Source organism: Hemibagrus wyckioides, linkage group LG25 (assembly GCF_019097595.1).
Source record: "Hemibagrus wyckioides isolate EC202008001 linkage group LG25, SWU_Hwy_1.0, whole genome shotgun sequence".
Lineage (NCBI taxonomy): Eukaryota > Metazoa > Chordata > Actinopteri > Siluriformes > Bagridae > Hemibagrus > Hemibagrus wyckioides.
The window spans coordinates 11117407-11130645 of NC_080734.1; the positions used below are offsets into that span (position 1 = coordinate 11117407).

Sequence of the window (13239 nt, forward strand, 5' to 3'; positions counted from 1 at the left end):
AATGGATTCTTTAATGACACATGGTTTATGGAGAGCAAAGTGCAGATGCTGAACTATTTCACTTGAACACTGCTCTGATAAGTGCAACTGGATTTTGTGTTCTGTACAATGTATCATACTGTAATGAAGAACGATAACACATTTGTCATTCAGCAGCAGATAAGTCAATCCTAGAGTCCTCCTCGTGCCAAATGTTCAGCACAGATGCACTCTAATGGCACTACACTGGCTGAGCATTTCACAAAGAAAACATCTCTCACATACAAAGCTGAACAGCATGTGGTCCAGCTCTAATTAGATTCTCATTCACATTGCTGGACTACTGGTAGTGCCTAAGACCGATTGGCCATAAGCAGAAGCGGATCATTTACCAGTATGTCATAACCATAACCCCTGAACACTGGAAGGCTTTACCTTCTCTTTTTCCATTTTAAGAGTCAATTTAAAACTTACCTTTTCTCCCAACACTTTCACTACTAGTGTTTTCCTCTTTTTTCCCCTTTTGTACAGCATTCTTGTATATCCATCTATCCGTTATCATTATTATTAGTATTATATCTTTGAGAGCGAGATGAAATGCAGTTAAACAGATACAGCACGTGTATTGTTACAAAAGTTTCTTATTTAATCACCACATTTACAAAGTTGGGCTTTGCATCACTGGGCAAACATTTCTTATGTTTTCATTGCAGACTAACTCTGATATATTAACAATCTTCTTTAAAAATGGTCTTTCTAGCACACATATTTCAAATGGAATGTGTTGAAAATGTCTTAAAGCTTCATGAAGAATAATGAGGCTGCAGTGATTTTTTTTTGTTTGTTTGTTTTGCAACAAGGAACATCGTTAAGATATGCAACCTCATGCATCAAAAGATTGTACGGCATACTAAACTAAAGATAACATGCCATGGCCTGAAGAACCTCATTAGATGATCGGGTTAAATTTCTAATTCAGCTTTTACTGTGTACCTGACAAGAACGAAGGCTTGTCTTCTGAGGAGCCTAGCTCACGAGAGTAAAAGATGAATTGGAAAATAATGACTATTTGCAAACTGACATTGATGCACTGGCAACCTGTTGTCTGAAGTGGTTATGCTGTTCCCCTTTCAAATTATTTGCCCTTAAGAGGTGCTTTATTACCGTTACACAACTCTCCGAGTGTTCATTTGCTTTCTTCTAGTAACAGTGGCACGGTCTCCTGCAAAGTGATGCAGCCTGCATCACAACATCAACTCCTACAGTAGTGATGGGGAGAAAAAGGAAAATATGCAGAATTCAATACATCAGAGTTTCCTTAGTGTCCCATCCTAACACTGACGGTCACTTTCCAACCCATCCCCTGCAGCCAATGAGTTCTGGTACCAGTGTTTTGAGCCCAGATTACTTTGACAACCCACTGGATGAGTCCAGACAGGGGCTAGTTTGTATGTTTGTTGGTTTATAAGTTTCATTTGCTGACTCTCCTGACGCGTGATTTTACAGTAGGAGTGTCGGCCATCGAGTGTGCTGAAGTGGGGTGTGGCTTCTTGGCTCATGTGGTTTTGGGTTTCTGGCTGTCTGAAGAGATGGTGCTGGTGGAAATAGAACTTCGCTGCTCCTTCAGCCGCAGATGCCGAGGTTTTACCGGCAGAGCGATAGCCAATAACACACAGGCTATATGGAGAGAAAAGTACCAAGACCTGAAGGCAAAGAAATCATGAAAAAGGGAGAGTAAGAGAGAGACTGTCGATCACAAAAATATTTATACTGATATATATACACAGATCAGGCATAACATTATGACCACTGAGAGGTGAAGTGAATAACACTGATTATCTCCTCATCATGGCACCTGTTAGTGGGATATATTAGGAAGCAAGTGAACATTTTGTCCTCAATGTTGGTGTGTTAGAAGCAGGAAACATGGACAAGTGTAAGGATTTGTGGGAGTTTGACAAGGGCCAAATTGTGATGGCTAGATGACTGGATCAGAGCATCTCCAAAACTGCAGCTCTTGTGGGGTGTTCCCGGTCTGCAGTGGTCAGTATCTATCAAATGTGGAAGGAACAGTGGTGAACCAGCCACAGGGTCATGGGCGGCCAAGGCACTTTGATGCACGTGGGGAGCGAAGGCTGGCCCGTGTGATCCGATCCAACAGACAAGCTACTGTTGCTCAATCTGCTGAAGAAGTTAATGGTGATGGAAAGGTGGAAAGGTGTCCGAATACACAGTGCATGACGGTTTTGGCAGCAAAAGGGGGATCAACATAATATTAGGCAGGTGCTCATAATGTTATGCCAGGTATTTTAATACCTTAATAACAAAATAAAGATAGCAAAATTGACACAATTAAGGCTTGATTATAAGACATATACAAGAACACAATGTATTTTCAAGAAGTATGGAGATTTTTAAAAACTTATATATCTTATACATGATGTGAACTATATCTGTTCAAATTTAGATGCATGCTTGCTTGAGGTGAAGTGCTATCTTCAAGGTTATGTGTGTGTGGAAGTCTGCCCAGAGGTTTGCTAAAGCACACATCAAAATGCAACCAAGAGAGGACTCTTAGTTAACCCTTGAACCCTTTTTTCCTGACATATTGGTAAGAGACGAGAAGAACTATTATGGGATGTAGAAAGAAGAGTATAAGGATGAATAATAAGCCATTTCACATGATACACAAGAAGGAGTTCATCAAGTTTGAAAGCAATCATGTACTCAACTCTTTGTTCTGTAAATAATAAACAATTCATGTATTCTTCTATGTATATTCATGCAAAACTGGATAACCCTTTGTAGCACTCTGTGGTAAACTTGGGTAAAGCAAGAGCATTTACCGGGCTTGTGAATAAGTAGTTTGTTGGAATAGATATTTATTTGAGCAAGTGTTTGTAGTGTCTTATTAGAGAGGTGACTTTTCACCACATAACAAGTGGAAAAAGGAGTTGAAATTGAATGGAAATGGTGGGTTTGTGGTTTAGGAGTGACGTTGCAATATCAGAGCAAATCTCCTCTTCTCTCCTTCAAGAACCGAATGAGCACAAGGCAGTATAATCACACACAATTACATTTCACATACATAGAGTGAAGAATGATTTTTAGTGGCAGAGAAAACCAGCTGGCTGATAGAAACAAAATCTGCTCTATATCTTTTCATGACTTCATAGGAAAATCGGAATGGAGAACATGTTGATGGATAGTATTGAAAACAAGTGCATGTGTAATTGTTTTAAATGTAAAATAAATGTGTGTATTTTAAATGCTCTGTAAATGCTAAAAAAAACTGTGCGGAAACTAGATAAACTATATTATAGTTTAATAATAAGAGTTTAAGAGTAATAAGAGTTTTAATATTAATATAATTAATAAAGCTGTTTTCTAACTTTTATAAACATCTCAGGAATCACTTTATAATAAAGTCTGTTAATTATGTTTGACCTATGTTTTTATTTCTTTTGAAACCTAATTTCTGTCACTTAAAAAATATATATTTATGTAGGCTTATGTCATATGTAGAGCTAATGGATCTTTCATGGAGTTTCACTGAGCAAGTCTGTAAAGTGCAAAATTGACTGAAAACGCCTTAGGTATCCTAACGACGCTGCTAAATGGTGTGCTGCTATTTTAATGGATTTCTTTCAGTATACACTTTACTTATGTATGCTTTTAAAACACAGCAGGATGAACAGGTGTAAGCTTTTATGTTGTGTCTCACAGCTGGTGTGGATTTAAGATAAAGCAAGCAAAGCAAGTTAAAACAAAAACCTGTGTGACTAAAGCTGTCAGTATGAGTCTGCTTTTAATACAGCTGTTTGTTCTTAGTTCCTACAGGTTAAATGATGTTATACGCTGATCAGGCATAACATTATGAGCACTGACATGATCTCCTCATCATGGCATCTGTTAGTGGGTGGGATATATTAGGCAGCAAGTGAATAGTTTCTCCTCAAAGTTGATGTGTTGGAAGCAGGAAAAATGGGCAAGCGTAAGGATTTGAGCGAGTCTGACAAGGGACAAATTGTGATGGCTAGACGACTGGATCAGAGCATCTCTAAAACTGCAGCTCTTGTGGGGTGTTCCTGGTCTGCAGTGGTCAGTATCTATCAAAAGTGGTCCAAGAAAGGAACAGTGATGACCCAGTGACAGGGTCAGTGGTGGCCAAGGCTCATTGATGCACGTGGTGAGAGAAGACTGGCCCGTGTGATCCGATCCAACAGACGAGCTACTCTTGCTCAAATTGCTGAAGACGTTAATGCTGGTTCTGATAGAAAGGTGTCAGAATACACAGCGCATGATAGGTCAGGACTGTTTTCGCAGCAAAAGGGGGACCAACACAATATCGGGCAGATGGTCATAATGTTATGCCTGGTCGGTGTATTAAGTTAGTATTTGGGTAAAGTAACACATTTACATTAAAGTGGAATGCTACAAGTAAAATAACAGTAGCAATATGTTTAGTATCAGTGTAACGTCGTACCTGTAGAATTTGAGTGAAGGACCCACAGACAGCAGCACAAAGGGAACCACAGTATAACAAATGGCTATCTGTGTGCTCGCCCACGTGATGACATCGTACACCTGCTTGTGTGTTGGCGAACCCAAAAAGTACGGCCTCACGTTGTGCCTCACCTAAAAAGGGAAGGATGGAAAGCATAAACAGAGAATGTAATTTAAAAACATAGGAAGGATTCTATTTCTGTGCCACTTTTAACAGTGGACGTTGTCACAAAGCAGTTTTACAGAAATGTATGACTGTTTTCTGATTATGAAGCTCATTAATAACAGTGTTGCATGGTGGAAATATAAAAATCAAATCACCAGAGCTTGTAAAAAAAATTCTACATTAAAGTTGAAGTTTGTAACATTTCAGTAAATTTTTAGATACATTACAATGATACAAGTTTGCTCAAAGAAAACAACGATCGTGTAATATGCAATCAGTTTACATTTTATGACTTTGACTTTATTTCTTTTCAGGGAGGGGCATTTCAGTCAAAGCTACTATTCAAGTTGTTGTTCTTTCAGCTGCTCCCTACGTGTGTGAGGGGTCGCCACAGTGGACCAACTGGGCCACACAACAACTTTGGCGCAGGTTTTAGGTCGGATGCCCTTCCTGACGCAACCCTCCCATTTTTTTTTTTATCCGGGCTTGGGACCGGCACTGCATCCAGTGGCTGGGGTTTGGGCTGTGGCTGGGAATCGAACCCGGGCCTTCCACATGGTACTGTAGGTGAGAAACCAATCACTGAGCCACCAGTGCCCCCATTCAAATTTATCAAGGTATAATCTGAAATTCATTATAGCATCAGGTGCAAAAGGAGGTATTCCTGTTGGGCTAAACCGAAAACAGCAACTATATACTACTAAATAATACTCAAAAACTCATCTTTTAAAATAGCAGTTCTCCTTAAATGTATCAAATGCCTCAAAAATCGTATCTTCAAACCTGGCCACAGTGAGTTTTAAGTCAAGATAGACAACAGCTCTACCGAGCCTTCCATCCATCTTACTTAATTGTTAACTGCCTGACAGGCTCCACAGTAACCGACTACTTAAGTGGATCAATCTCCTTCCTGTGCTGCGTCTTCAATAACCCGCTGAAGTCCGATCTCCTCCATGTAGAGGAAGAGCAATGGACTGTAGCCTGTTATTCAATTAGCATAAAGTTTAAAAAGGTTTGGCTCCAGATGGCAAAGCTCTGCTTTTCAGACTTCAGGCATTTAACATATCATTAATACATAAGTAAAGACGCACCAAATCTCAATTCTTTTACTTTTTATAGCACTAAACATTGCTATGGAGGAAATAAAAATCAAATATGTCTATTAGTCTTACTCACTGGAAAAATGTCATCATTTATATAAGTGGGAAAACAATTTGTCTTATAAAAAACAGTGCATCTGGACACCATCAGTGACCTCCTAATTATACACTATACTATAACAAGAACAAATGTGTGCGCGCACACACACTTGTCTTGCCATCCTCATGAGGACTTTTCATTAACATAATTATTAATGCAGCTAATTAATGCCATGCTATAGATCTTTTGTAAATAAATAAGTAAGTATGTAAACAAAGAAAGAAATACTGAAATAAAATACAATGTCCTCATAAGGAAAGGAACATCTTACAGTTTGACCTTGTAGGGATATTTGCCTGCTGCCTAAAAAGAAAATCAACACACACACACGCAAAGATGCACAGGGATTCACATGCACACACACACACACACCAACTGATGGTAGATTGTTAAAGCTATTAATATTCATATTACTTGCCACTTTACTGTTATATATTGTTTCCGTATTATTGTATTTGTTTATGTTTTATTCTGTATTTAGTCTTATCTTACTACATATGAATTAGTTACAGAACCGCATGATCCAAATGATCCTCCAGGAAAACAACTGAAGCTCAGTCAAACACCCGGTACAGATGTGATACAGACATAGACTCCTCCTAGCAGTGACTCTCTTAAGAATCTGTTGCCAAAAATTCACGAGGGAGTTCAAATACATGTGTGTTTACACAAATCCTGTCTCATGTTATAAAACATATCAGTGAATCTGACAGGAATTTTTTTCTTTTCTGATTCCGTTCTAGCATTTCAGGGTACTGATTCAGATCAGTAGATTAGTATAAACTCTTAGAGCATTATTGCTGTGTGGTGTGATGTGAAGAGGCTCCTCACCGCCCTGGCTGCCAGCGTGACGACGATGCCAGTGAGAAACGTGAGGTAGTAGCCTGGGTAGGCTCCATGCCACATTGCTGAGAGCAGGAAGGTGGCAGCTGTCGGGTTGTAAGGACAGCGCTCGTAGCACACCCTGCACAGGAAATACAACAAGCTAGACACTGTACACGTACATATAAACAGACATCCTTCTGAAAATATTCATATGGAAGTAATTACTATTTACCACAGACTATAATAATAATAATAATAACAAAAACAACAACACAACAACAATAATAACAACAACAACAACAACAACAACATTATTATTTTTGTTATTATTATTATTATTAATCCTTGTCTTATTAGTCACCACTGTGATTGAAATAAACCAAAATGTTCTCCTACAAGAAGAAAATATTCAGTACATAAATCCTGCAAAAGACACTAGCTACCTGTACATCCTTCTCCTGCTTGTAAAGTTAGTGACAATATTTTTGCATCCCCAATAATAATTAGTTCTGATTATTGCACGCTGTTATTGACATGTACCCTCCCAAGAACACTGTACCACTTAATATTACAAGTCATGCTGCAATAGTACTACCCTATTCCACCAGTAGATGGCACACTCCTAAACAGAGGAATCTTTACATTCAGGTCGTTTCATTCAAGTCTTCTATCACATGATGTGAGTGACATATTATCAAAAATAAAAGTCACAAAAATTATGACTTCTTTTTTTGAGTACCCACACTGGGGTTCAAAAGCCTGGGACCCTCTTTTTTATTTAAAATTAGAAATAAACAGGAAGCATTTTATAAAGGTCTAAAGGTTTATCATCACAATTCTGCCTTATATTTAGGTCAATGTTTAACTTAAACCAGATTTATGATGCTAACAATGTTAAATCCTGTTCAAAAGATTTTCCATGAGTCTTTAATTAGAATTCAATGTATTTGATTAGAAATAAATGCAAAACAGATTTTCACCAAAGCTCCCAGATCACTGAAACCTGCATGTTTTCCTGTATTGAACTACAATATATTGCCAAAAGTTTTGGGACACCCCTCCATATCACTGAATTCAGGCGTTGGGCTCGGCCCCTTAGTTCCAGTGAAAGGAACTCTTAATGCTTCAGCATACCAAGAAAATTTGGAGAAATTTTATGCTCCCAACTTTGTGGGAACAGTTTGGGGATGACCCCTTCCTGTTCCAACATGACTGCACACCAGTGCACAAAGCAAGGTCCATAAAGACATGGATGAGTGAGTTTGGTGTGGAGGAACTTGACTGGCCTGCACAGAGTCCTGACCTCAACCTGATAGAACACCTTTGGGATGAATTAGAGCGGAGACTGCGAGCCAGGCCTTCTCGTCCAACATCAGGGCCTGACCTCACAAAAGCACTTTTAGAGGAATGGTCAAAAAAATTGGCAATATAGTGTATCTTTCTCTTTTGTATGAATCTCAATTAAGAGTAAAGCTGTAGCTTTTTCAATCCTGACTACCTCCAAATGTCAAAAATGACAAAACGGCATTTAGCAATTCAATTCCAACTGCGGTGCATAAGCATCACATTTTGTCAGCTGCTATCAGACTTCAAACTGAATTGATTCTGCTTAGGTCCATTTCACTATGGCACATCCAACAACTTCAATCAAAGTCTGACTTTCTCTGTGTGAGAAAAATCACACTTGGCTAGCAAGATTTTAGATATCTTTAGGCAGCCTGATTGTTTATGCCACCCGCCTGCTTGCAGGAAGATAATAAGACAAGGTTAGAAAGTAGTCTAAATAAAAACATGACCATGTTGGGCTAGTGAAATACATTTATGGTTTTCTAAAGGAGAGATATCAGAATATATTTATGGACAGAAAACTGTTCATAATCATTTTTATTCCTCTTTGAGACAGAATTCAGCCAGCATCTGATGGGTTTCCCACACGACCACACATACAGGTGTAATTACTGAAACGTGTGTGAAGTGAGCTCATAATAAACAGCCACTCTCACCTTTTCAGCCAGTGGGCGGTCTGAATATTCCAGTTATCCAGGAACACCTTAAAACTGGTTGCAAACTGAAACAAGAACATACAAAAACTGGAACTTTTCGTTCATCTTTAATTTACATAATGAATCACAGGTAATGGGAACAGACTGACCTCTATGTTCATTATCCTCAGGTTGGAGATGAGATCCCACCGCGGCACTCCGTCACTGTCGTAGCCATTAAAGCCAAAGCCAGCTGCGTTGTTGATAGCATCAGCTGTTCAGGTAAGACACAGGATATGATGAGTAGTTAAGGCTATTCAGATCATCATATATGCAGCTTCTGTGTTTAGACTATCATGCTCATAAACTGATACAGTGACATATGGAACGATTACACGGTCCTGACACTGTCAGACTTCTCTAGCCTGTAATTTCAGACTCAAGGCCTACACATTTCCACATGTCAGCTTAGCATGTGGCACATAGCAATGTCAGGAAATGGATATTGAGACTATTTGAGATTGTTTTATATGATTATATAACATACTGCACTCACAGGAGGTGGGAAGATGATGAAATACCAATGAATATAGAAATGCTGCAAATATGAAAGCTGAGACAGAGTGACAGCCAGCAACACGCACCTAGAGTCCAAACAAAGTAGTATTTGGGCCGAGTGGTCAGCATGGATAGATACAGGTAGACCACCTGGGCGTAAAAGGGCGTATTGGCAATGAAGTCATCATCAATGTTTCGTTCCACAGGACAAACTTTACAGACGGAGAGGAAAACTAGCAGAGAGATGAAGCAGGTGGCAAGCTTACGAATGACCTCCATCTGTAAATAATACAAGAAACAAAGAAATGGTTATCGCTTACAATATAACAACTGTAGGATCTACACAGCAGCTCAGCAGCCTCTCTTTTCTTTTGCTCGTTATAAAGATAAAAAAATCTCATGATGCCTACATATTTTCCAAATTATATTTCTATGAAAGTGTTCCTTTTCTAAAAACAACACACAGGACATTTTCAACAGGATCTTTTACAAAATTGCATCCTGTAGGTAATCAGGCTCATACATATAAATCAACAGCGACGAAATACTTCTCTATTCTGCAAAATATGGTCCTAAATAGTCAATATTAATACACTGTAATCAATTAGCAACACTGTCAGTACTGCATGAGTTCAGGCCTTACATTAGGTGAAGGGTCATTTAGCCTAGTCTTCCCCTGCAGTCTACTGTTGCTCTCCTGCTCTCTGTGACGACAGGGCTTGCCCTCGATGAAGGCGATGTAGTCGTTGTAGGAACAGGTAGGACCTGCTAGGATGCCCATGAAGTTGCAGTTATAGCTGAAGTATTCAAGAAGGCTGGGCATCCGCCTGAAAAAAAAAAAAAAAAAGATTTCTGTAACTTCATCGCACCAAAAACATGAGCTATAGTCATCTGTAGGAACTGAAAGAAGGTCATATGGTGATCAAAAACACAGGCTGAACAAAATCCAAAGTACAATGTCCAAAATATTGATACTCCTGTGGTAAACAAGCCAACTTAAAGCCATTAGAGTATGATTATAACAACTTTGAATGACTATAACCAGTTTGGGCCCTGCTTGGTTTGAGCTCTAGCTAAACCAGGTGAAAGCTAGAGAAAGAATCACCAAAGATGCTGAACATTTGTCTACACAAGTGTGTAGCTGTATAACTCTAATAAATGTCTGGGCCACACTGCAAGATTTATACAGTCCTAACCCATGTTGAAAATGTCAGATATGCAGACAAAATGACAGGTCTCGGTTTTTTTTTCTTTGGTCCCGGATCATCCTTCAGTTGAGAATACCTTCAACACTCAATTGTACTGATTCTCAGAATGAGGAACTTCACAGGATTTCTTGCTCACAAGCAAATCAAAACAAACATGGCAGACAACACAGCGGTTATTCATGCATGATGTCAGGATTGTGTTTTCACAAGAGAGTCGGCATGCTACCACAGGAGGTCGAGAGCCGTTTAAGACAAGCCGAGTACCTTGCAGCGTGGCCACATATAACTCATGAATACTACAAGAGATAAACAGCAGCAAAACAAAAAATTGTTTCTATGTTCCATTACCCTCCTATTATCCTTAGGCTTAGTTTGACCCCATTCAATGTTTAATGTCTATAAATATATGTTTATATTTTAAAATATTTGTAAAATATATTGTATATATTTTTTTGCTTCAAATTTAATGACTTTTCCTAATTTAATGGGGACAACCGGGTAAACATAAAATGATCATAATATGTTTTCAGTGCCCTGTACACATTTTGTGGCATTAGGGTTCCTTGGCTGTTTTAGCTGTATAAAACACATAAAAAATACATTCTGTTTGGTTGTTCTGGATAATACTGAGGTCACCATAATGGTCAAATTTCAGATCTTCAAAAACATCCCTCTGCTTTAGGGCCCTAACCAACGAGAGTTCATATGACATGTCGGAGGGGAAAACATCATTTCTCAGAGACCCCGAGGAAAAGACGTTACTATCCTCGATAACAGAAATTGTACTACTTTCCAAATGTTATAAATAACAAAAATCTGTATTTAGAAATAAAATGAATCCATTAAAAATAAACAAAAAAAGATCTTTCTGTCCAATTTGAGGTCAATCAGTGAGATTTTATAGTGATTTGTACATTTTTCTACAGTAACGCAATAGAAATTCTGGGTGTTTAGGAGAATGGGGTGGGTTGGGGTTATGTTTTATTTTAGGTAATCAACAAAGAAATATAAATTACCTGACATTACCTGAAATTGACCCCAAGGGCAAAACATGTTTGAGGATAACAGGAGGGTTAAAAAAACTGGGCACTGTTGCTCCTTTGCTCATAATTGTACACACCTGATGGCCAGCAGCTTCTGACTCTGATTAAGCTGTTCTTCTTTCCGTGCCATTCCTGTCAACAAACAAAAAGAAAGACCACACATATAATCAGTAAATCTTTGTGGTTGCTGTAAACCAACTGCGTAGTCAGTCAACATTGAAAGGCTAACTGGGTTCTTTCCATGTTCTCTGCTGGAAATAGTAGGTTGTACTTCAGAATTTGTTTTATTGAATGAATTAAACCTTTGTTGAAAGCCAAGTTCAACAAGCGCACGTGGTAACATTATGTACTCTGTCAACTATGGGCTGAGTGAAAGATAAATGAGCTTAATAAAAGAACCCAGAATTATCACGCCCATTTCTCATCACTAACAGCTCTTTTCCATCAGTACATGACAGCACATCGCAGTAACACATTCCAACCCAGAACAAATAACTGTGAGGGTTTTTCTTCCTTTTGAATGTTGGAAGACGCTAGGAGATAACTAATAATAAGCGCCGAAAAAACAGACGTCTCATTGAAATGTGTGTTTTCTTGCCTCACGGTGTAAAGTTTAAACAGAGACACACAAGAGTTAATCATGCCACTTAACCCATCCATCCATCCATCCATACCACAGAGTCACTAGGAACTTGAAGCTTATCCCAGGGTACCCAAGGGTACAACCCATTGCAAAACCAGTGCACAATCACAAATTCTGAACAATTCAAAGATACCAATCAATCTATAACACATGTCTTTGGACTGGGGGAGGAAATCTGAGTACCAGAAGTAAACCCTGAAGCACAGGGAGAATCATGTTAACGCCACAGGAAGCAAACCCCCAAGCCCAGAGGTGTGAGGCAAATGTGCCAGCCAATAAACCACATTAGTGCAAACTTCACCAGTCAAAATGATGCACATAAATTAACTGAGCACATCCATTACATGGCCAAAAGTATGTGGACACAAAACACTCACATGTGGTCCAATCTTTTGCAACAAAAATTGAAGCACACCGTTGTAAAGAATGTAATTTGTATTACACAATTTCTCTTCACTGGAACTTAACCTGCTCCAGCATAACAATACCCCTGTGCACCAAGCTAGCTCCATGAAGAAGTTGCCAAAGGTGTGGAAGAACTGGATTATCCTGCACAAAGCCCTGACTTCAACCACACTAAACAGCACTGGTACAAACCTGAACACTGACCACATACCAGGCTTTCTCACCCAACGTCAGTGCCTGACCTCACTAACACTCTTGTGGCTAAATGAACACAAAATCTAGCTCCAAAAATCTAGTGGCTGAGCAGTGGTTTGGGTGGCTCGTCAACGTATTAGATTTCTCTAAGACATAAAATAAGTAAGCTTGACCACAGTTCTTGTGGGGAGAAGATTTTAGTAAAGGTAGCAGTGTAGCAGGTCTTCAACAGTGATGTTAGCTTGTCCGTCTTCGAAATATCTTAACCCAAAGATCTGTCTGTGAGATAGATCTTTATACATCTTTATACATATCTTTAGACCTCCTGTGGAGGGTCCTCAATAAACAAAACTGACTGTCCTTTGTGTGTGTTGTCTGGCCCACACCCCTCTCCTGTATAGGCCATCACCTGGCCCACACCTATCTCCTGCATGGGCCATCTTGATGAAACCCCCACAGACACAGCTGATTGTACCTGAGAAGTAGTCACAATGTATTTGATTAATGATACACATAATCTTTCAAGCAG

At 39.1% G+C, this 13239-nt stretch overlaps 1 protein-coding gene across 4 annotated transcripts in view; it reads right to left on the bottom strand.

Moving 5' to 3' along the window:
* Positions 1 to 602: 602 nt before the first annotated feature.
* The window catches only part of mboat2b (membrane bound O-acyltransferase domain containing 2b), a 37998-nt gene continuing 25361 nt past the window's right edge, over positions 603 to 13239 (bottom strand). For all 4 annotated transcript variants that reach the window (XM_058379102.1, XM_058379103.1, XM_058379104.1 and 1 more), the window contains 8 exons: positions 11545 to 11599; positions 9860 to 10043; positions 9303 to 9495; positions 8829 to 8932; positions 8680 to 8744; positions 6683 to 6815; positions 4466 to 4617; positions 603 to 1682 (listed from right to left, as the gene is read on the bottom strand). In XM_058379102.1, coding sequence (XP_058235085.1) covers positions 1535 to 1682; positions 4466 to 4617; positions 6683 to 6815; positions 8680 to 8744; positions 8829 to 8932; positions 9303 to 9495; positions 9860 to 10043; positions 11545 to 11599 — 1034 coding nt within the window. In that variant the 3' untranslated portion in view covers positions 603 to 1534. The remainder of the gene's footprint in view (positions 1683 to 4465; positions 4618 to 6682; positions 6816 to 8679; positions 8745 to 8828; positions 8933 to 9302; positions 9496 to 9859; positions 10044 to 11544; positions 11600 to 13239) is intronic.